Below are 22291 nucleotides of genomic sequence, written 5' to 3'. Positions count from 1 at the left end.
CCCTCTTGCTGATCTCTTCCAGCCTCAAGTCACGAAAGAGCGGACAGACCGGACTCAGTCGTGCGAATGAATGGAATAGAGTCCACACGGCTTTCGTGGATGCCAACAACTGGTCGTTCTTATCAGCACAATACCATTCTGCCCGAGGCGGTGGAGAGGAGCCATGCGTTGGCAGGACGTGTGCTCCGTTGTTGTGTTTTGACGTACCTCGCCCGAGGACGTAACGCTGCACTGCCATGTTTACACGAACAAAGCAACCCGCGTTCAGTACTGCTGGAAGATATCGGGCCCATTAGACTGCAATGCGGCATGGAGTATCATGATCCAACTTGTGGATTACACAGTAAACACGCTCCTCCGTATGTCTGGCCTGTCCATTCGGATATGAGCCCGCCAGGGCCGAGGGGAGGTCCGTCCCGTCGATGCGTGGCCGTTGAGCTGCGTCCCCCCTCCTACAGTCCTTGCGGATTGCTTGCTTGCTTACTGTACTGCATGTCTTCCTGTAGGAACAGGTACTGACATGGAATGAAAAGCCAATAAAGGCCTCAGTTCACTCTTCCAATTTCGGCTTCAACCATGGCATGGCATGGTCCAGGAGGACGAATGTATAGACGCTTAGCCTGGCTGGCCAGGCAAGAACCAACCTGGCGTTGCAACCACGACTGCCTTGCAGCAGGAGAGCCATACGAAGTTAGTGGCTCGCTGGCTGGCGGACGGACAACCGGAAGACAGGGACCAAAACAACAACCTTTGCTCCGGAGAGGGCAGGAAAGGGAACACAGGCTGCCATGGATAGGGAAGAATGTCACGCGTTCTCACCGTGTACTTGTAAGGTTCCAACGCCTGTTTTGAGCCACCCATCACACGAGGACGAGCACGCTCACGCCCGGAAGGCCACCTTGTGTACTGTGCAAGGCCGAACAAGCATCTGTAAAGGGAAGAAAGACGAGGCTGTCACGGCCGGAAGACGATCGACCCTGGACCTTCCGCAGCGGACGCAGATGGACGGGGCCCTGGATCGCTGGATCGCGATGCCAAGACGGAGAGTACGTCGATGATGGGCCAGGGCAGCAGCAGGGCTGTTAGACTGTTGGACGCGGAAGACGGGATCACCCCCCTTTTTTCCCCTGACGAGCGTTGTGTTGTCCACGTCAAACAACAAAAACGCGAGATCCATCCATGACCGCCTCAGTAGCCAGGGCAAAAGGGGCAGGGGATGTGTCGTTTTCCTGTTGGTTGGTCGTTTGTCGACTACTCTGTATCCTTCGCCATCAGGGGCAGATAGAGACAGATCCGAAGTTTGGTGCCCGTGTTGTCGTACAGAGAACCTGGAAGGCCGTTGGAATGCTTTTGATCGATCGTGTCCATCCGGGCGCCGAGACGGCATCGGCACGCACGCACGCCCGCCCAGGCCAGGAACAACAACAACACCTTGTAGAACCGGACTTTTGCTTGTCCCCGTCCGTCCGTCCGTCCGTCATCTGGTCGGGCCCGGCCGGGAACGGCACAACGGCGTAACCGCAACCACACCAGCCAGCAGCAGTGCGTCCAGTCCAGCCCAGTCCAGTGTCGCTCGTAAATGCGAACCGTTCAAAACAAGAAACATGAAACATTCACTGTACCACGACAACACCAACAAACCTTCATCATCATCAACATCGTCATCATCACTTATCGGCACGGTGGAGTTCGATCCCGCCCCGCCTCCCATCTCTCCCGATCCCCAATCCCAAACTCGGGAATCCGGGCGTGGGGAGGTTTGGCGGTAGGATGGAGCCTCTCTAGTGTACGAGGTAGGGAAGGTAGGTACTGTGGAAGGTTAGCCTCGTCGTCGACGAACCGCAGCCACTCCCGAAAAGAGCGGGGCAAGTGCCCGCTGCTGCTGCTGCTGTTGCTTGCTGCGGACGAACAAACATTGGCGGTTTGGTCGCCTGCAGCATGCGCTACGACGCAAGGCAAAGTCCGTGGGCGTGGGGGCGCGATATTTTTTTCTTTACTACGTATTGTGTGTGTTGTGTCGTGTGTTTGGTTGCTTTACTTGGGTTCTTACCCTCCCCCTTGGCCCGTACACAACGTATCGAGACACGCATGCGCAATGATGATGATGTTTGTTGGGCTTGCTTCCCCGCTTTCTTTTCTCTTGACTTGTCGACAGTAGGTGGAAGAGCCGCAAGGGATGGATGGAATGGATGGATGCATCAGGAGGAGAGCATGACGAATGACTTGCGTTGCTTGCGTTGCTTTTCCCGCTCGAGCGGAAGAAGACGTGCCCTTGATCCGGCCTCATCATTCATCGACAGACAAGCTTTTGACACGCAGATCGTGTGTGTGGGCAGGCGGGCAGGCGGTGGCGGCGGCCTTGACAGCAGCAGCAGCAGCTTGGGTCTCTCCCCGCGTTTTATTTTCTGTGGCTGATGAAACCAACCTTCTGTTCCCTCCCTCGCCCGCCGTGACGGTTGCCGAGCCCTTGGCAACGGCTCTCTGCCGGGTCCCCTGGCAGACCGTCCGGCCACAGCATCTTTGGATGTTTTGTTGGGCACGATTGTGCGACTTGACCGATGGGTTTTGTTGGCGGTTTGCTTGTTGGAGGGTGTTTCAAATCAATCCAGAGTACATTGGCGACAGTGGTTGTTGTCGTCGATTGCGAATTCAGAGGGTTGTTTGGTCGCAGGGTAGTAGCAACAAGAGCATCCCTACCTGAACAGACATCAGGCCGTCCTACTCAAGGCCCGCCGATAGTACCCGGGGACACTCCGGATGCGTGAACCCGGTCGCGGCCGGTACATGCCGGCTGATAGAAAAGGAGCCGTATCGGTTTTGTGGGGTAAGACATCGACGATGCTTGCGCTTCATCTTTTCGTGTACTCCGGATGGGTGTGTTCGGTTTCGGGGGCCGGCACCTCTGGGCAGCATCCAAGAACATGGACGCAGAGTAACCGGTACATGTGTGCTGCACGTAGGCCGCTCTCTCGGGGCGCCCGTGACAAAGACCCAAGTCCAATGAGCACTTGCAGCCTCCCAATGGCACCATAACGCCCCCCAAGCATCCATGGCCTGAGGTTCTGGATATGTTCGACGCCACAGTTCAAATGGGTGGTGGGAAAGGATGTCAGAACAGCTGAGCTTTGTTGATCGACTTTCTAGGCGGAAATGATGCGCAAACCGAAGGCCATTTTACTCTTGGTTCTTTGGTCTTTTCCAGACGAATACGTACACGAACCCCACGTCCCCAGGGCTTTCCGAAGAGGCGGGCAATCATGAAGTCATGACGCAGTGGGTTCTTGGCAGCACGTCGGGGCGTCCCCAAGGTGAAATCGTTAGTCCGCGGAGCTCAGCACGACGCTGGAGACGGGCCTACTTGTGAGCTGGCGCTGACACATGGAAGCGAAGAAGAGACGAACACCGTCCTAAAAATACATACAACCTCTTCTCTCGCTTGTCAACTATCCCTTGTGCTGAGTACCTGAGGTACGTGTTGTCAAGTAGTACTCCCCTACCAAGTACCAAGTCCAAACGCACCGTGTTGCGGACACTGAGGTTGTTTATTCCCCCAAGACTGACTGTACGGAGTCCGGAGCACTCCTTACTGTACTCATCAAAATCCATTTCCCCTGTGCAACCCAACGGGCCTTGTTCTGCAACCAACAGTCCAGGTACGTCAGATCACGGGACCAACGTCCAAGAAAACACAGTTACACCCCCATCATCCATCATCAAGAACGTGCTGCTGCAAGATGGGCAAGCCGGCAGCGCCAAGGACACTGATTGCCACACGCCGAGCCCGAAGAATGAGTCCAGAATGAAGGAAGATGCCCCTGGATGGTGGTGCTCTATATGGATGTGTGCGCATACATACATACCTTACCTACCCTAGGTACTCGGTACATACGAGCGAGTGGTGTGTTGCTTGCATCTACGAACCAATGTCCAGCCCCAGCGTCCATCCAGTGTGCGTCCACCAGCCGGCTGAAGAAGCATCGATGGCTGCCGGTGCTGGTGGTAGTGGATTCACCACAAGAGAGATGCCGCTTTCGGGCTGGATATTACGGCATATTTGGCGGCATGTTTGGTCATTCATTTTGAGTGCTTGGCGATTGGAGCGATAGTGGCGGCGCTTCCAGCAGGTTGGCTGGTTGGTGGATTGCCAATCCGGCAGAGCGAGTCCACTGGACATCATGGCTCACATTTTTGCGGACGAGAATGAAACATTGGGGCTGTTGATCGACAGAGACAAGGCGATTTACGCATACCGCCGCTTCGTAGGTTTTGTCCAAGAATCCGGAGATGTTCTGTCCTTCAAGTTTGAAGGCGTCTTGGACATTGACATCACGCTCCATCTCCAGCGAAACCCAACAGTTTCCACCTGAGCAGGGCAGCGGCAGAAAGCGGGGCAAGCAGCCCTGGAGGCGCTCTGCAGCGGATGAGAGCAGCCCAGCGAGTGCGAAGCAAGCCCCCGGAGGTGGCGCCCACTTGCGCGGGGCGCTTGCCCAAAACGCCCAGTTGAGGGCAGATCTGGCCAATCATGGCCCCTGGGGCTTGGGGGTTCCGGATCGCGAGTTCCCTCGGCCACCTCGGCGGCGAGTGGGGGCGGGTCTTGGGAACACCTCCCGGCTGGGGTAAAGAGCGAACCTGGAAGCCTCCCGGAGGTGGGGAAGGCTCTCCCTGTGGGTGTGGTTGTTGACTTCCGGTTCAGTGGGAACTTGGAACCTTACCGCCGCTTTTGCAGAGGCCTCGCGCCATCCAGTCAACCGGGCTGACAGCTGGACCGGCAAGCCCTGAAAAGATGCGCGCGGTTCAGGTCTCTTTGGGAGCTGGGGGGTTTTTGCAAGTCTCCTCAACCATGGCGTCGCCGACGACATCAAAGACTGGACAAAAAAAAGTTGCCACTCCCAGGGCGGGTTCCGCTTCCACGTTTCCTGATGGAAAAGATTTCGCGCGATAAGGCTAGGTATCTCCGGGCCGAACAATGGGCGAACACGTCGGGGTCATGCTGGCGGACTCGACGTTGTTTTGTTTAGTCACCAAACCCGCCCACCAGCCATGATCCCGTCATCCGGGGCGCGGCGTCCGTCAGAGCATGGTCATGGCCGGATCTCGATTGGACACATTCCAGTTCTTTGGTGTCAGGATTTTCCCAGGGGGCTCGGCGGTGATGCCGCGGTTCAGCAACAGTCAAGGTTTGGGCACTCGGCAAGTCTGTTGATCAGCCCGGAGATCCAGTCATCCCGTCAGTGCCCGACAAGATACTAGGTAGGTACTCGGGTTTGCGGTGTGCTTGAGACCTGCGTCAGTTGTAGTTCGAGGAAGCAACCTACCTACGGATGTGTAAGTCTCCGAAGTATGTACAAACCAGCTCCTGAGAACTTCCAGAGAATTGCCCGAATAGTTACAGATTTAGTACCAATTTGTAGGTATACATACTCCTTCGCAACATTGTGGCCGCGGGCGCATCTTCAAGGAGTGAATGCCCCGCCTTGATGGACAGTTGTGTGAATTGCCCTGCAGAGAGTGCAGCTGGAGAGTCGTGTGGGAAAACTCCCCGGAGCCCGTCTTGCATCGCTAAGATTCCTCTTAGCGGGAGGTCCACCCCACCACACCTATTGCGTGCAGCCTCCATGTTGCTCCATGTGCGGCGTCCATCTCTCTGTTCAAAACCCCCCAGACTCCCCTTCCCCTGGTCCGGAAGTTGTGCTGGCTTGCCTTGACGCTTTTTGTCTCTTTCTCTCTCTCTCTCTCATTTTAATTCGCTCTCCTCCCACCACCTCCAACAACACATCCACGCCGTTTCGGCCCTCGCAATGTTGCTACTATAAACATTCCAACCGCCAGAAGGCGTCCCATTCCGATCCCTCGCGTCGTCCTTTAGTTCAGGTAGTCGCTGGAGGTTTCGACCACCGCAGCCCCTCGCCAAGAAGATCCAAGATCCAAGATCCAGCACCAGAGACCTTACACTACACCGTGCCAATTCGCCCCTCCTGTCTCTTCTTCCTCTTCGGCCGCGAACCCGCGAACACAAACCTTAAAATCCAAAATCTTTGCCTCGCCGATTGACACACAACAGCCTTGGCAACCGACGATTGTCATTCCCAAGCTCTCGGCGCCCAGAAATCCCCTTCCAAAGTGACGCAGCAACGTCCAGTTTGAGCAGCCCACCTCAGAGCCCGGTGCGGTATTTATACCGTGACTTTGACGACAGCCCCTACTGCACAGTACAGGCAGACAGACTCGGCCTGGACTCCAAGCATTTGGTGTCGTCGAATTGACGCGGATTCAGTTCGACAATACGAGTAATACTACCCTACGAGTATTCGAGCGATTTGGGAAAACCAATTCACCAACTTCCACCCACCACCCGAACATCCTCAGCAGTCTTTCTCACTTCGACCTTCCTTCCTTCGCTCCAAGACAGTCGATGACGGCAGCACGTGCCCTGCAGTAGGAAAGCTCGCGTGCGACTACAGGATTCTTCCCTACCTATCGGAGCAGGAGGTGCCATTGTCGGTGTTCGGTCGGTGTTTTGGCCGTTTATCGGGATCCCCGGAACAGCGATCGTCGGTGGTCCTTTGTGCCGGTCCGTCTGGAGTCGCGTGGCCACTGCTGACACCACCACCCCATTGACTGGGCTCTTCCCGTTCCCGCGCCAGAAAGCTCGGTCCCTAACTTGGGACGGATTCTGGATTCGCTGCTGACCGGCGTTTGCCCTGTTTCGTCCCGACGCTGCTTTCTCATTCGCCGCTCGCGCTCAGGCGGCGGCAACACTCCCTGCCAGCATGTCGGCCTCCGTTGTCAGTGCTACTGCGGTGACGCAGGCCGCTGCTCTTACAGGTAATAAACTATCTGTCACCCCACCACCACCGTTTGTTTTTCGCCTCTTTCCCCTACTTTCGCCGCTGCGTTTCCTGCTCGGCCTCTTTTCCCGGATTGCGCCGCGGACTTGTCATACCTAACCCTTGATTTCTGCATTCAGACCCTGCTGCTGCTTCGACGTCCAGCTCCAATAAGTCGAATTTGCCGTCTTCACCGCGAGAGTACCCAATCGAACTCCCTCACCCAATCCTCGAAGAGAGCGATGAGTCGGACAGCGAGGCCGTCATCGAGCCCGTCACGCCTGTGAGCGGTCGTCAGTCGCAGGACTTTCAGACCCTGGCGAGCACCGACGGCCAGTCTGATGCCACGAGCGAGCGTCTTGCTGCCGCCTTCCCCCCAGTCCGCCCGAGTACCACCTCGGGTCCCAAGTCGCCTCTCACCCTGGCAACCCCCTCGACGACCACCGCTGCCCCTCCGCAATCTCCTGCGAGCGAGCAACAGACCCCGCGTGCGTCGCCTACCCCGACACCTGCCCCGCCAACGCCTTCCACAGACCAGAACCCGCCATCCGGTCTCCTGTCGAGGCGCTCGACCTTCAGCTCAACGTCCAGCTTCCGTCGTACCGTGTCCAATCTCCTGAAGCGCACCTCAGGATCGCAGGAAAAGGTCGCTTCGGCCGCCGATGGCATGCCCCCGTTGAGTTTGCCAGAACCCGCCCAACGTAAGACACCTTCGCGCCGCTGGTCGATGCACCGTCACTCCGCTAGTATCAATCGCACCAATTCGCCGCCGTCGCCTGGCTCGCCGCCCCTCGAGATGGCGCTCCGTTCCAAACCCGACTCGACGAAGCCGGAGCCGTCAAAACCGACGGAAAAGCCGACCGACTCGAGCTCTGATTCGATCAAGAAGAAGAGTCGCACTTCGACCGGGTTCTTGCTGCGTTCTCGTGCCGCCGGTCCAGGAAAGGAGGCTCACCAGTTCCAGCTCCGCCGTCGCGCCAGCAGTTTTGACTATGCCAAGAAGGATGCGATCGTCGTCAACGGGGCCGCCGCGCCCGACAAGGCGCTCGAGATGGAGCGCCAGCTGTGGGCCCTCCCCGCCGAGACCGGCACCGGCGTCAAGGCTCGGCGTATGAGCTTGAGCCTGCCCGATGATTTCACGGTCGACGTGACGGAGCTCACAGCCGAGTTTGAGTACCAGCACAAGCTGCTCGGCCGGCACGGGCGGCATCTGGGCAAGGGCGCCACCTCCAAGGTGACCCTCATGGTGTCCAAGAACGGCGGCGAGCTGTACGCCGTCAAGGAGTTCCGCGGCAAGTCGTCGAGCGAGACCAAGGAGGAGTACGAAAAGAAGATCAAGTCCGAATACACCCTGGCAAAGAGCCTCCACCACCCCAACATTGTCGACACAATACGACTCTGCATCGACAAGGGCCGGTGGAATCACGTTATGGAGTACTGCGAGGACGGCGACTTGTTTACCCTGGTCAGCAAACAGTACCTCAAGGCGCCCGATCGCGAAAAGGACCGCCTGTGCCTCTTCAAGCAGCTCGTCAACGGCATCAATTATTTGCATTCGAACGGCATCGCCCACCGCGACATCAAGCTCGAGAACCTGCTCCTCACCAAGGACTGCCGCCTCAAAATCACCGACTTTGGCGTCTCGGAGGTGTTTTCGGGCATCCACCCCGGCCTTAGGGAAGCCGGTGGCCAGTGCGGCCGCAACATGGGCGAGATCCGCCTCTGCAAGCCCGGCATCTGCGGCAGCTTGCCCTACATCTCCCCCGAGGTGCTCAAGAAGAAGGACGAGTACGACCCGCGCGGGCTCGACGTCTGGAGCGCCGCCATCGTCATGCTCAACCTCATCTTTGGCGGCCCGCTCTGGCAAAAGGCCGAGGTGCCCGAGAACCCGCCGCCCCACGACACGTACACGAGCCTCGTGCGCGGCTGGGAGCAGTGGGCCCAGGAGCACCCCGCGGCCTCGGAGGGCCAGGAGATCCCCGACCGCGACTTCCCCCGGGTGTTGGCCTTTGACCGGTTCATCAACCCGCCGGCCTTGCGCCGCGTCCTGCTGCAGATGCTCAACCCGGACCCGGCCCGCCGCATTTCCATTGCTGGCGTGGTTAGCAACCGCTGGGTCAAGAACATTGAGTGCTGCTCGTCGGACAGCTTCGATGACCCGCCGCCCGGCAGCATGATTGACGCGTCCAAGAAGCCGACGCTCAACCGCAGCGTCAACGGCAAGAAGATTTATTGTCATAATCACATGCCGCCGAAGGATATCCACGCGTTGGGGAAGATGCCCAAATAAGACGAGCTGTTGAGAGGAGGGGGCTCCTTTCTTCTGCCGACCTATCCTACCTAGCTATCTACCTACCTACTACCCATCATCCTATTTACCTTCTATTTTCCCTTCGCGTACATTAATTCGCGTTGCGTTTTTGTTTTTTCTTTTCTCTGTTGCCAAGTGCAGCAATAAAAAAGCACAACTGAGGGCTTCTTCTGGGGAAGGGGTTTCATTCATCATGGTGTTGGTCATCAAATCCACGGTGCATCATCATCATAATCATCATGGGGGGTCATCATCACTGCATCATCTTGACGGACGCACGGGCGAGGGGGCAGGTTTGATGGTACAGTTTTTTTTCTGTCTCATCCATTGGGTTGGGATTTCCTTTTTCGTTTCTGTGTCGGTTCTTGTCTATTCTTTTCTTTTCTTCTTCAACTGCTCTGACTTGCTCTTGCTCCTCTTCTTGGTTGAATTGATGGAATGGGTGGGTCGATGAGCGCGAGAGCTGGATGATAGAAAGATGGTCGGGTTGGTTTGGTTTTGATTATGATGGTGGTGTGGGGCATTGCGTTGTGTTTGGTCTTTTTACTACTACCTACTGCTATTGTCGGATTTTTTTGTTCGATGCATGGGCAAGCAAGGAGATGGAGAGGTGGAGGGGGAGGGAGGAGTGATGGTTGAAAAGCTTTCTCTTCTTCTTCTTCTTCTCTCTTGCGTGGCTGTCCAAGCGATTGTTTTTGAGAAATACGAGTAAGGTAGTGTAATGATTTTTTTCTGGCGAGGGTGGTTGGGTGGTCCGGAGGAAGAATGAGGGAGGGAGGAAGGTAAGAATGGAAGGGACGGAATGATGATGTTGCATGAAGAACAACAAACAGGGCAGGTTTGTTTGCTCTGCTAGCTGGTTGTGGTTCTGAAAACCTACCTACCTTGTATATACGGGGTCTTTCTAGTTGGCTCCTCTGCCCTGAAGGGGGCGAGCTAGCTGCTTGTGTGGATACAACAAACATATTGGTTTGGTTTTGTTGTTGCTCTCTGGTACGAAGAAGGAAGAAGGAAGAAGAATGAAGAAGCGATGCGGTTTGGTGGATGGGATTAGTCATGCTGAAATTGAAGTTTGTTCAAGGTGTTGGAGGTGGCATTCATTCATTTCCTTGGCCGTTTGGTCTACTAGCACCGTGATTGTGATGTGTTGTACATACATAGATGACGAGAGGTCAGGAATTGTGCAGGAATACCTACGGAGTTGAAGAGGTCGGTGAGCATGTATTGTTTACTTTTGTTGGCCAACGGTGGAGGAAACGATGACGGGCCAAAACATGCTCATACATGCTCATACGCATAGCTACGTACTTAGGGACCTACCCGAGCGAGTCTCACGTCGAATCCTGCTTCTGTTTCTCTGCAGGTACCTGGTACATACATACACTATTACGTGATAGGTACGTAACCCCCCAAAAAGCTGAACGGAACTCAGGTAAACAAACAAGGCCTGGTTTATTATGACAATGACAACATGGAACCTAACCCCGGGGATAACTCGCGTTTCTATGGAATCATGCTTCGCTCGGGATCATCATCGTCATCGTCGCCCCCCGTCCTCCCCGACCGTTGGGTATTATTCAGGTGAGTTAGGCCAGGTAGGTCTAGTCCAGTAGTAAGGAAGTTGACAAACAAAACGGGGTTATTGATGGTGACGTCACAAACTGAGAAAACTTGAGAACTGAGAATGGAGAAACTTCCCCCAGTTTTAGTGGGAGCAGATGATCCCGAGATTCCCCCGTTCGTTCGGGCCGGTTCACTAGGTAAAATGCTACGTAGCTCCGGGACTTTGCTAGGGAAGCGCTAGTATTCACCGCCCGGCGCTGGTTATTGGGAGGTGGTCTTGGTGGTGTGGTCGGGTGTTGTCGGGTTTGGTCCAGGTTGGAGGGGTTAAAGCAACTAGAGAGGGAGGGGTTTAAGCAACCAAAAGGGGAGGGGGTTGGTGACGGACTCCCCGAGGCAACGGCTGGTTTGTTGGTGCTGATGGCCGGGTTCACCGAACAGTTGGGTCCTTGAAGTACCTACGGAGTAGACTGACCTCAAGGTTGGCTGTGATATTCCGTGTTCATTGATCCGGGATCTGATGAGCTTTCTGGGCCTGGAAGTTTTGGTGGTTAGTGGCACATAGCAGCTATGGGGAGAGGTTTGAAGGTTTAAGTTGTTACCCCACGTAAGGGGAACCTTACGAAGTACCTCATGGGTAAGAACAGGAATGGACATGGGGGGGCATGTGATTCTTGGAATACTATCAGCAGGAAACCGGCCCGGGGGAAAGATCTGCGGTTCGTTGTGAATGCCCGTGTAATGGAATGAATGTCTGCACTCTGTTGTTCCAGGAATTCCCATCCTGATGGGGCGATTTTGCCGACAGATGTTGTGTTACAGACGGCAATCTTCAACAACCAGGAGGAACCACAAATGTCCACTCTAACTAGGTACCTAAGGTACCTTACCGACCAAGAGGCAGCAAGGAGCAGTGTTGATAGGAGCCATAGGCATGGATGTACAGTACATACAAAGGTATATCCCTTGGGACACTCTAAAAAATCCATCTCGCCAAGCCGCCATACCTCCCCTCAAAAACTCTTCTCCCCAACGTCACATTTTCGACCTGCTCCCCCTCCGGGTTTCCACATCCCCCACTTCCCGGCCACCGTAACGGTTTTGAGCTTATCAACGGGATACCAAGATGAGTCTGGCGGGTTTCCCGGCGCCGGATTGCTCAATCTGGATGGCGTCGCACTTAAACAGAGACAAGGCTGAGGGAAATGCAAAAGGGAGGGTTCCATTCTGCGTTAATGGGATGGTAGTGGTTGGTTGGTTGTGGCAAGACGGGTTATTAGATGCAAGCCTGCCTGGAGGAGGGGTGTTGGATACTACTGCACACATACCTTATTCTACAAAGCATGTGTTCGGGTGGATGTGTAGGGGGATGAATGGTAACATTGGTTCACGGTCTTGCCGCTGGATGCCACTGGATGCCCCAGTGGATGTGACTTTGTGACTTGTACATCTGCCACTGTTCGTGGGGATCCCGCATCTGATATCTGATAATCATGATACTTCGCAAACACTCTCGTTGATATTGCAGGTGTTTAATACATCCAAGACGGACCACATGCTACCGTTATTGTAAAGCAGCTAACCGGAAGATGAGACTGACTTCAGTCAAGTCACGGCCATGCCAAACTTCCTGCCTCTTCTCCAACAATACGGAGAGTTCAAGCAAGCCTTTTGAACAAGGCACTTGTCTGCTGGGTTGTACCGCTGCCACTGCTTGCCCAAGAAAATTAGGCCGCATTCCTGCTCAACCAGGAGTACTTCCCGGCCTACCTTGTAACATTTCGCGGGGCATCGCGATGGGCAGGAAGATCTCGGGCCAGAAAAGCTCAACTACAGGCGCATGATTCCTAACCGAGAACAACAAAGATAGACATTCCTACCAAGAAAGCAGACACATGCCCGAGGCATTTCAGTCTGCCTCACATCCTTGCGGAAGTTTCTTCCGGATGCATGTGCTCCGCGTCTGCCCGTGTGTCTCGTCCCACGAACGAGGCGTTGAACACGTTCTCTTGGCCCGCGTCGCCAAGCACAGCAACGTGCGGCCAACGTGCATGGTGAGTCTGCATGATGTGAACTGCTCGTAACTGGTAGCAGGCTACCTGACCTATCATCAAAGTCGATGAAGGGAACTAGCTACAGAGACTTGAAATTCTATCCGTGCGGTAGTCCCAGCCAAGATCGCGATAAGATTGGAACAGTCGAACAGGTCATTGACATTGCCACCCACCGGCCAGGCCGAGCCCGATCAAGAGCTCACCACGAAGAACGTCAAGGCTGCTGCTGGTGGGTGGCTGTTGCCGATGATTCCTCGATGCTACTTGAAGTGTCCCTGAGGCTGTTATCTGCGTCCACATCTCCCAGGGGCAAACAATGATCGCTGGCCATCAATGGCGCCACATGTGCTTGGTGGCAACTTCTCGACCGCAAGGGGGTGCAGCCAGTTGGGTATTACACCGTAATCTTTGGAACGAAGCATGAGGCAGGCTGATAAAGTATGGGTAGGTACGTATGTACACCCAAACACCTCAAAGAACAGTCCAAGAAAGGATGCAAGCCTCACCTGCTGCCCCGAGTCTGGAACGGCCTGTGGTAGTACAGCCCACATGTTGGCCTGCATCACGTCACATCCAAAGGTCTCCCGATGGCATCGGCAAGCTAGGTATGCATGCAGCTGCTGCAGCACAGCAGCCATCAACTCGCCACATCAAAGTCCCAAAGTCGAGATCTTAATAGCACTAGCACAGATCTGTGTTGACCAAAGCTTGGATCTCATCTTCCTGAAGTTGGTGTGAAATGGGAAGGACGTTGGAGGGGGTTGGAAGAGTCCCAAGACAGCGGTCATTGTGGGATATCGAGACTCTTGGAAGGCGTAATGGACATGCAAGTGCAGTATTATTCTGGGTATGTATGTACCTAGACACCAGGAATATGGTCAGCCCAGAGTTCAAACAGGCGTTCGCTCGGGATATCCTGAAGAGGCTGACTGTCACCCTGACAACCACATCGATGTAAATAAACCATTGTTACCTGCTTCCAAACCTCTCTTTGACCGTACCCGAGCGGTGCAAACTCATAGAATGCATCATTCTCTCCCCGAACACGTAAATCCTCACTCCTTTGCCCGACTCATTGCCGATTGTACAAAGCACCTCAGTCCACAGATCGCCCATGAGGATACATCTCTCAGTTGGGAAAAGCAGTCAACAACGCCTATTAATACTTAGTCCCCGGGCCCTTCCAGTACATATACCTGTTGTAAGATGATGAAGGGGTTGACCAGTATGAGTAAAAAACACAAAAAGAAACGCAAAAGCTACCTCACAAGCCGTACCAGCAAGACTCACATACCCAGACAGTGGTAGGAACCCGGGCGCCGTACCCGAGGCTTGATAGAGACACTTCCTTCGCGATATGATAATGATGATGACATGTAGGATGTGAGCAAAGTGCCGGGCACGTATGACTTAGTCGGTGGTCTCTACCAACACGGTTAGATGTTGATCATTATTAGGTTGAAGCCTCTGATCTGATGAGATCTTTTTAACCTTGATCTGCTCGTTATGTTGGTCTCGGAACCTGAGCCAAGTCAGCTACACCACGAGATAGCTAGCTAGCTAGATACCCCGGTATTAGTAGGTAAGTAGACAACTCTCCATTCCACTCTGCCACAATGTTGTATCGTATAGGTTGGTACCTCAGGTAGTTAACTATCCATCTCGTTTCCCCAACCCTCCTCCACCCGGACTACAATTCAACCCGAAAGTTCCATCACATAATACCTATCCATGTTGTCCGTGTCGTGTCTGTCATCCATCTTCTTCCCTCTTCCTTTTTCCACCTCTTGAAGTGAATTCTTCGAGAATCCCTCATCCTATCCCATCCTACCCAACCCAACCACCCAAGAAAAACAACAAGACAGAACGAGAAAAAACCCACCCTACCACAATCCTCCCTTCTTTGACCCAACAACCTCAACCCATCCCAATCAGTCATTCATCGCGAACCCACACACAATAATAATCCATCCACTCTCCTCCCCCCGTTATCCGTTATATCAATCGCTCATTCAGTCAATCATCACACATCCGGACTTTGCAAACCCATTGTTTCATCATCATCATCATCGTCTCAACAAAACTCGCCGCCGCCGCAGCCGCCGCAGCCCATGGGCATCGTAAGTGCCTTTCTCCTTTCTTTCAATTCGTCAAAACCGCTCTCTTCGAAAGAAGCGGTTTGCTCATTGGGGGGGTATTGGGTAACCCTCTTTCTGCCTCCATGACCCGTCCCTGTCTGATATTGGATAGAAATCAAAACGAGAAGAGAAAAAAAAAACCAAGACACATGGGGAAAAGCAATGAAAAGGAAAAAGACAAAACTCCAGCTATCCTCAAATCCATCATCCACCCGTCCAAGCTACGTCAGTGGCCGGCACTAGCACTGCGCCACGCATCGCGGTTTACTCTTTTCATGTCCATTTCCCAAGTAATAAAACATCCCCATTTCATTCAAATTCTTTCGAGCTCAGCTCGCGCCATTCGTGGACGGGCCGTGTGGCCTGTTGATGGAGAAGGCGCTGACGCCGCGCGCTTCTTGGGCGTTGGCGGTTTCGCAGACGGCAGCAAGCGCAGCCTGATCCGCCTCGGAGAGGTGGCTCAGAAGGCTAGCACAGAACTGTGGTTGTTCGCCTTGGAGACCTGTGGAAGACGACGCCGGTCAGCAACAGTGAAATTCCACTCATACCATAACATTTCAAAGACTCACGCTTAAAGGCGTCCCGGAAGGCAATGTAAGGATCGATGCGGTCGAGAGGCGACTCAAGGAGCACGCTGTCCTCGCCGAGCTCGTCGTCCGACTCGCCGCCCTCGGCAGTCTTGATCCTCTTGGCCTGATCGGCGTGCGTGTCAGCAAGCTTCTGATACTAAAACACCAACCTGTGAGTGTCTTGCTGAATCAGACAAGACACGAACGATTGTAACTTACCTCCTCGTTGAGGAATTCCAGATACGCTGTGCCCTCATCCTTAATTTCGGTGGGCTCCTCGTCGTTGTCGGCACCGTTCCAGTTCGTGTCCTCATCATCCCACTCATCCTCACTCGCATCATAGCCGTAGTTGCCGTCGCCGTATTGGAAGTCGTCTTTGAGAGCCTCCTCGCGGTCTGTGGAGCTGTCAGCATCATCCATAGAAACCAGACTCTTTGCGGACGTCTACTTACTCGCCAGGGCCTCGGGAAGGGTGTCGAAGAGGATCTTGATGCCCTGGAGAAGTCTTGGCCAACCGACCATGACGCTGGCGGGAACCTGCTCGGGCGGGACGGTAAGCAGGGCAATGATGGCCAGGATGCAGAGCTGCTTGTCGTGGACGCGAGTGAAGGAAGCCATGCTCCCGAACCACAAGCTGAAGAACTTGTTGGTCCAACCCTGCGACTCGAGGATCTGGAGCGTGAGGTGGGGGTTGTAGTAGATGGCGTTGATGACCATCTCCATCAGGTGCACCTTGTACGACTTAAGCTTGATCTCCTGGGTGCCGAGAATGCCCATAGCCATGTTGATGAAGCCGTGCACGCACGTGTCGATGTGGCCGCGAAGGCTGAGCATCATGGCCTCGGCAAGCTTGCAGGCGCATATCCGATCCACGCCGCCAACCTTGCCGTCCGTGAACATGTCCGAAACCATCGAGTAGAGAGCCTGGACGTATTCGGGCTTCTCAACCAGCTGAGCAGCGCCGTACTGAACATAGTTGTCCAGGGCCGGCAACATATCCTCAAGGTACAGCTCGGCTCCCGACTTGAAGGTGGCGTGCACCAGCTCGAACGCCTGCCACATGGTGGGAGAAATGTGCTTGGCGGCAAACGTGCAGCTGTCGATAATCTCGAACACCTCGTTGTAGAGATCTATGGGGGGAAATATGTTAGCCAAATAACCGAATGACACCACACTGATATCTACGGGAAACCCACCATAAAGCTTGTTCTCCAGAGTGATCTGGATGACGGGCATAAGGACGCCCTCGATGTGGAGCAGGACATCGGGCGTGCTCTCGAGGGTCAGGATAAGAGTGCCGATGGTCTGGAGGACGCCGAGCGCAGTGATGCTCTTGTCATCGAGGTAGTCACCAAACTCGTTATCCAAGTCGTCGCGGCCGGCCTGGTTCTCGAGCAGCTCCCGAACGATGCGCAGGTACGTATCGCGCAGTTGCTCGCTCAGGGCCACGGCGAAGGGAGTCAGCTCGGCTGCGAACACCTCCACAAAGTCCTCCATGACGTTGGCGAGAGCATCAATGTCGGCCTCGTTCGCAAGCTTGAGGAGCTGCTGCATGATGGTAGGGATGCTGGTGCGCATGCTTTGCCGGATGATGTCGTGGCGGATCAGGGGCTGGAGGGCCAGGGCGGCAGTAACGCGCACAGGCAGCTTCGGGTCGGCCATGCGATCGAGGATGTGGCGGTAGATGGCGAGGAGGTTGTTCTGGTCCTTGAAGTCGAGCTGCTCGAACTTCTCGACGGTATCGCAGGCGCGGGCGCGGAGGAAGCCCTGCTCGCTCGTGAAGTCGGGGAAGACATAGCGGACAATGAAGTACTCGACCTGCGAGGCGATAGGCGACTTCTTGCCGAGAATGACGGGGGCGAGAGTGCCGATCATGCGCAGAGCACCCTCCTTGGCGATATGGTTCTTGCTGCCCTCGGGAGCCTGCTCGTACTCGTTGACCACCTGGTTGATGAAGCTGAGGAGCTCAAAGGTTTGTTTCCTGCGAGCTTTGGTGAGGGTGACGAGGAAGTTGGTGGCCGAGACATCGGGAGCGGACACCTCCTCGTAGAAGTTGAGCTTCCGGTGGAGGTACTCCTCGGGCTCGTCCTCAAACTTTTCGATGTCTTCCTCGCTGAGACAGAGGACCGGGAAGATGAAGTGCGTGACGAGGTTGGTGAGGTGAGGCTTGAGATGCGCCCACATGTCTTTGGGCCGAATGCACTCGTCGAGGAAGACGATGATGTAGGAGAGGCAGGGCCGACTGAGCCACGCCGTCTTGGACACCCATTTCTCGATCTCTTGGAGGTAATGCTTAAGGATTTCGGGGGCCACCTGGGCCGAGAACTCCTTAACGAAGCGTGATGGCGGTTCGATCGAGCGATCCATGGCGGTCTGCACATTACCATGCCTGCAAGCAAGTCCTGTGTCAGCAAATACATGACCGCGGGGAGGAATACTAGAAGGCCGCCGATTCTTTGTCTCCAACATACCTGATATACAGGCGATTGAGGTTGAAATACGCCCACTTCTTGGCCTTCCACCAGTGGTGGCGCTCGCGCTCCAGGGGCTCGCCCTGCATGGACGATGCCGGAGCGGGCTTGGAGACGGTCTGGAGGAAGACGGTGCACCAGCCAAGGTTGACGGCGGTCTGGCGAAGGAAGTCGCAGAGCTCGAGCTGTATATGTGGGTGTAACCCCCCGTCAGTCTGTGTCCATGCGATTTGCGGGCGGGGACTTGACGAACCCATGTGGCATGTTTGTAGCACTTGAGGGCGATGTGTAGCATCTCGCCAGCATCATCGCTCTCCTGGTTGACCAGCTCATTGCATATTACCAGCAGGCGAGGAAAGCTGGCCTCAATAATCTTATCGAAGTGGCGGCGGCTCTCGCTGTCGCTAGCCTTGAAACGGTATGCGCGGCAGACGGCCAGGAGGCACTGCAAACCGGCAAGGACGGAGCGGGCATCGTTGGTGTTGAGGAGCTGGAGGGCATAGTCCATAAAGGTGGGCCATCGCTCAGGGAAGTCGAAGTGAAGGATGCGCTGCAGGATGGGCACCAGCTGGTGGCGCACCTTATTCTGGGAGCTGGCGAGGATGGGCAGTAACCTCTCGCGGAAGCGGACCTTCTCGTCGTCGGGTATCAGGGTATCATTGGGATAGAAATCAGAGCGCTCCCACGCCCTGTTGACGCGGTTCTTGAGGTAGATGACAGCTACAAGGCGTCAACAACACGCACGTCTGGAGGCGGGGCCATGACGGCGGGGAAACGATGGGTGTCGTCGTCGTGGAATTGGGGACAGGGCAGGAAGAAAGAGGGCATACCCGGTAGGTGAAGGTGTGCGTCGTGTTCCGACGAGATGAGGTCCAGCAGGACATCCGTGAAACCGGGCTGGCCTTCGGCCTGTGACGAGACAAATAATCAATCAGCATCCGCGTCGACGATGGGAGACAGGGACAAAAGAAGGGCAGCCATGGACAAGACGGGTCCGACGCCGAAGTGGGAGTCGGGAGGCGGCATCGCGACGCGGCAGAGGTGCATGTTCTAGGTACTCGCATGGCGACGCAGCACATGGCCTGTCGTTGACGCGCCTCGACCCCTCCTTTCCTTCTACTCCTTCATCTTCATCACAACCAGATCTGTCCATCGAGGCGGAGACGCACCTGCTTCAGCTGAAGCTCGGCCCTCCGCCGATTGTCGGCATCGTGGTCGAGGGTGGCCGCGATGCAGTTCCGAATGGCGGTGGCATCCATTGTTGGCAGTGGTGATATGATAGGAGGGGTTGGTGGTGGTCGAGATGTCCGACGATGAATCGGATTCGGGGCCAAACTATCGCATCAAGGTTCGCTTCCGTGGAGGGGAAGGGGGGGCTGGATGGACGGCGGGGGGATAACGTCAGGCCGGGAGGGGGGGGAAACGTTGAATCGCGGAAACGGGAAAAAAGGGAAAGGGAATGAAATGGATGACCACACCAAAGATGTAAAAAAAAGAGAGGCAGGAGGCTTTGTGTGTGTGTCTAAAGTGTGGAATCGTGCGTGTGGATTGTGTGTTTTATTTTTTTTACCTCCCAGATTGTGGTGGTTGTCGAGGGGTTCAACCGAGTGCAGAAAAAATTTGGGCCAAAATGTCTGGGTTGCAAAGAGACGATTCGGCAGGCCCCCGGATGGGATGGCGGGGCAAAAGGCAAGCAGGCCTGGAGGTACTAGGTAGCGTGGCAGGTGGATTCCAGCGCCCCAAGCGCTGTCGTCACAATGGCGAAGAACTGGGCTGGGGGCTTCAACACAACCAGCCACCAAATGCGCACAAGCACCTATCTTTGCCCCGAGTCAAGTCCTAGCACCACCAGAACAAGAATAAAAGCCCATACAATATCAATCTGGGCCATACGTTAAGAAAACAAAGGAAGCATCTTATTTTGTCTGGCCTACTCTCTCGTCCATTTTCTTGTAACGTCCCAAATCCGTCATCCATGGCTTGGACGGGTCCGGCGATGGACCTGGGCTCGGCACGGCCTTTGGGACGGGGCCAGGCCGGACAAGGTGCCTGGCGCCGGACGGGATGCCTGAGGCGGGCTGATCGGGGACGATTTGAGATGACGCCCACCATCACCGCCGCCTGGGCTCATTCATCAATCTCACGTCTCCCACGTAAGATACCCATGCTTACGGCACATCATATGTTTCAAAACGTAGAGTAAACCATCAACCACCGGCTCGGGTCCGAGAACAGGTATTTCCAAATCAATCTTGGGTTCTGCTGTCCGCTGTGACCTCCGAGTACCCACCACGGTGTAATAGTCCTACCTAGGTCAGCTATGTAGGCAAATATGTACTCGCCAACAAACCCAAGACCTGGGGAGCTTGCCGCCGCTTGCCGCCAGGTCTCACTCCCTGCTCCCAGGAATGCAGTGATGCAGCCGTAGACGGCCTTACCCATCCCATCCGGCATGTTTGTTTTGCGAAAGCATGCATAAAGCGGCCAAAAACAGAAGCCCATAGAGCGCCTGCGCTCACGGCACGCACGCACGTCTGTCCATGTGGCCACCATGTGGTCGACTCACTTAGGTTCCATCCCTCGATGCTGAGCAGTTGGTGCTTCAGGGGAAATGTCAGGTACATGCCAAGCTACATGCTCCGTAGATCATCCTCAGAAGATCGAGTAGTCATCCGTCACTGTATGTATGTCCTACATTTTACCTCAGCCACCTATGAATGAACCTCGAATCTAAGGCGTGCTTGGACTCAAAATTCCTCCAGGATGGATCAAAAGAAGGGAAAAGATGGAGCAATTCTGCCCTGGTCCTATGCTTTCCAACAACCTTTCTCTCTCACACACCTCAGGTCAGGCAATCAACCACCTCACCACCATCCGGCTGGGACAAACGTCCTACACTTAAGGTACTTACTCCCGGACCGTACGTAACCAACGCATCCAAACACCCCTTCCCGATCTCCCGCATACCGCTTTAGGACCGACCGACCGCCCAAATTTCATCCTCCAACACAACGTCTGTACATACATACATACATGGCTCACCGCCTTTGTGAGCTTGCGGCCAAGCCAGCGCATGTCAACGGCAGCCCAGCCAGCCCACCTAGCCAGCCCAAGCCAGTTCCAGTCCAGGGCAAGCAAGCAAATCTTGGGGCTGCACGCACTACACTCACAACACACAACACACCAACAGCCTAACCTACCTGGAACCTGGAACCCCTCCCCCTCATTTCTTGCCCCCACCAATTGCCCAATCGCCCACCCGCTGAAGTGGGACCCAGACTTGTGGACCTGTCGTTGGCTCCATTCCCAAGAGAGCGAGTGGCCCCTGAAACATTCGTCCCACCCGACCCGCTTTACACGTGAGCCAAGACCCGACACAATGACACAACGACACACACCTCGTCCGAAAAGAGAACCAAGTCCCAACATCGCACACAAGGTTCACAGGGCATTTTTCTCTCCGGGCGCTGAAACATCACCAACGTCAGACTCGTCCAAGGATTTGATCTACTTGCTCCGTAGTTTAACATATAATAGTATTAGATGATCCAAGCATCTAAATTTAGAACCGTTCACATGTTCGGCCTCGACAAGGCGGCAAGGGGAGTGGAAGCATAAGTCAATCTCACTTTTGTCTCAAGCAAAATAGGTAGATAAGAAAACGACATGTCACATCCGCCTGCAGGTAAAGCACCTTCGATACTTATTACATTTGCCCAATCTATGACCTTGCAACAACCAAATTCGTAGTAGAAGAGAACCATGGCCAGAGGAGCATAAGCCAAACGCTCACCCAAGCCAAAGAACATCCATTCAAAGAACCAACAATCAACAGACGTATAACAAACTGACAACCTCGCTCACCATCGCAAGGAAACATAACAGACAAGATCATGGAACATTAATCCAACAACAAGCAGGACAAACAAACAAGACAAAAAAAGCAGAATGCCGCCCAGCCCGCTTATAAACACCGCCCACAGATATCATCCATCATTGACCATCATTGTCATCCTTCACCTTAATCACCTTTCCCATATCCATCCCCGGTATTACTTCTTCAAACGTTCATCATCCAAAAAAACGTAATCATCCAAACTGCTCAACCATGACCATGGAACGATCCCAACACCTCTAAGGCTCCGGTAATAGACCCAAACCGGAGATAACAACAGCAAAAACAAGCGTGACAAGAAATCCACAAAACAACAGACATCAAGCCAGAATGTCTGCCTGCCCAGCCCTCCATAATGGTATCAGTGCTTGCCTGCTTTTGAAAGACGCTCATCCCTCTATCCCTGGACCCTGAGAACAACAACAATAACCAACAACAATGCCCAACAGCTGCCATCAGGGATCCT

General features: G+C 54.7%; 8 protein-coding genes across 8 annotated transcripts; 2 read left to right on the top strand and 6 right to left on the bottom strand.

The window, feature by feature from the left end:
• Positions 1–4326: 4326 nt before the first annotated feature.
• On the bottom strand, positions 4327–5451 carry VTJ04DRAFT_2346 (uncharacterized protein; the record flags this gene model as incomplete). The annotated part of the gene is made up of 3 exons (XM_069360125.1): positions 4327–4662; positions 4713–4775; positions 5422–5451. The coding sequence occupies 3 exons, from the start codon at positions 5449–5451 to the stop codon at positions 4327–4329; spliced, it is 429 nt and encodes a 142-aa protein (XP_069220867.1).
• Positions 5452–6525: 1074 nt separating this feature from the next.
• On the bottom strand, positions 6526–6729 carry VTJ04DRAFT_2345 (uncharacterized protein; the record flags this gene model as incomplete). Its single annotated transcript, XM_069360124.1, has 1 exon — positions 6526–6729. The coding sequence occupies one exon, from the start codon at positions 6727–6729 to the stop codon at positions 6526–6528; it is 204 nt and encodes a 67-aa protein (XP_069220866.1).
• A 41-nt stretch (positions 6730–6770) lies between these two features.
• On the top strand, positions 6771–9117 carry VTJ04DRAFT_2344 (uncharacterized protein; the record flags this gene model as incomplete). The annotated part of the gene is made up of 2 exons (XM_069360123.1): positions 6771–6825; positions 6968–9117. The coding sequence occupies 2 exons, from the start codon at positions 6771–6773 to the stop codon at positions 9115–9117; spliced, it is 2205 nt and encodes a 734-aa protein (XP_069220865.1).
• Positions 9118–9527: 410 nt separating this feature from the next.
• On the bottom strand, positions 9528–10196 carry VTJ04DRAFT_2343 (uncharacterized protein; the record flags this gene model as incomplete). The annotated part of the gene is made up of 1 exon (XM_069360122.1): positions 9528–10196. One exon carries the CDS (start codon positions 10194–10196, stop codon positions 9528–9530), a length of 669 nt encoding a protein of 222 aa, XP_069220864.1.
• Positions 10197–14826: 4630 nt separating this feature from the next.
• Positions 14827–15173, bottom strand: VTJ04DRAFT_2342 (uncharacterized protein; the record flags this gene model as incomplete). The annotated part of the gene is made up of 2 exons (XM_069360121.1): positions 14827–15111; positions 15159–15173. 2 exons carry the CDS (start codon positions 15171–15173, stop codon positions 14827–14829), a joined length of 300 nt encoding a protein of 99 aa, XP_069220863.1.
• A 46-nt stretch (positions 15174–15219) lies between these two features.
• VTJ04DRAFT_2341 (uncharacterized protein) lies at positions 15220–19189 on the bottom strand (the record flags this gene model as incomplete). The annotated part of the gene is made up of 9 exons (XM_069360120.1): positions 15220–15392; positions 15460–15583; positions 15679–15854; positions 15912–16589; positions 16656–17848; positions 17931–18115; positions 18184–18650; positions 18761–18839; positions 19100–19189. The coding sequence occupies 9 exons, from the start codon at positions 19187–19189 to the stop codon at positions 15220–15222; spliced, it is 3165 nt and encodes a 1054-aa protein (XP_069220862.1).
• Positions 19190–21506: 2317 nt separating this feature from the next.
• Positions 21507–22019, top strand: VTJ04DRAFT_2340 (uncharacterized protein; the record flags this gene model as incomplete). Its single annotated transcript, XM_069360119.1, has 2 exons — positions 21507–21536; positions 21816–22019. 2 exons carry the CDS (start codon positions 21507–21509, stop codon positions 22017–22019), a joined length of 234 nt encoding a protein of 77 aa, XP_069220861.1.
• Positions 22020–22032: 13 nt separating this feature from the next.
• Positions 22033–22281, bottom strand: VTJ04DRAFT_2339 (uncharacterized protein; the record flags this gene model as incomplete). The annotated part of the gene is made up of 1 exon (XM_069360117.1): positions 22033–22281. The coding sequence occupies one exon, from the start codon at positions 22279–22281 to the stop codon at positions 22033–22035; it is 249 nt and encodes an 82-aa protein (XP_069220860.1).
• Between the last annotated feature and the right edge of the window lie 10 nt (positions 22282–22291).

The sequence above is a fragment of the Mycothermus thermophilus genome (assembly GCF_041956435.1).
Source record: "Mycothermus thermophilus strain CBS 625.91 unplaced genomic scaffold VTJ04scaffold_2, whole genome shotgun sequence".
NCBI classification, from domain to species: Eukaryota; Fungi; Ascomycota; class Sordariomycetes; order Sordariales; family Chaetomiaceae; genus Mycothermus; species Mycothermus thermophilus.
This window is presented reverse-complemented; position numbering and strand designations above follow the sequence as displayed.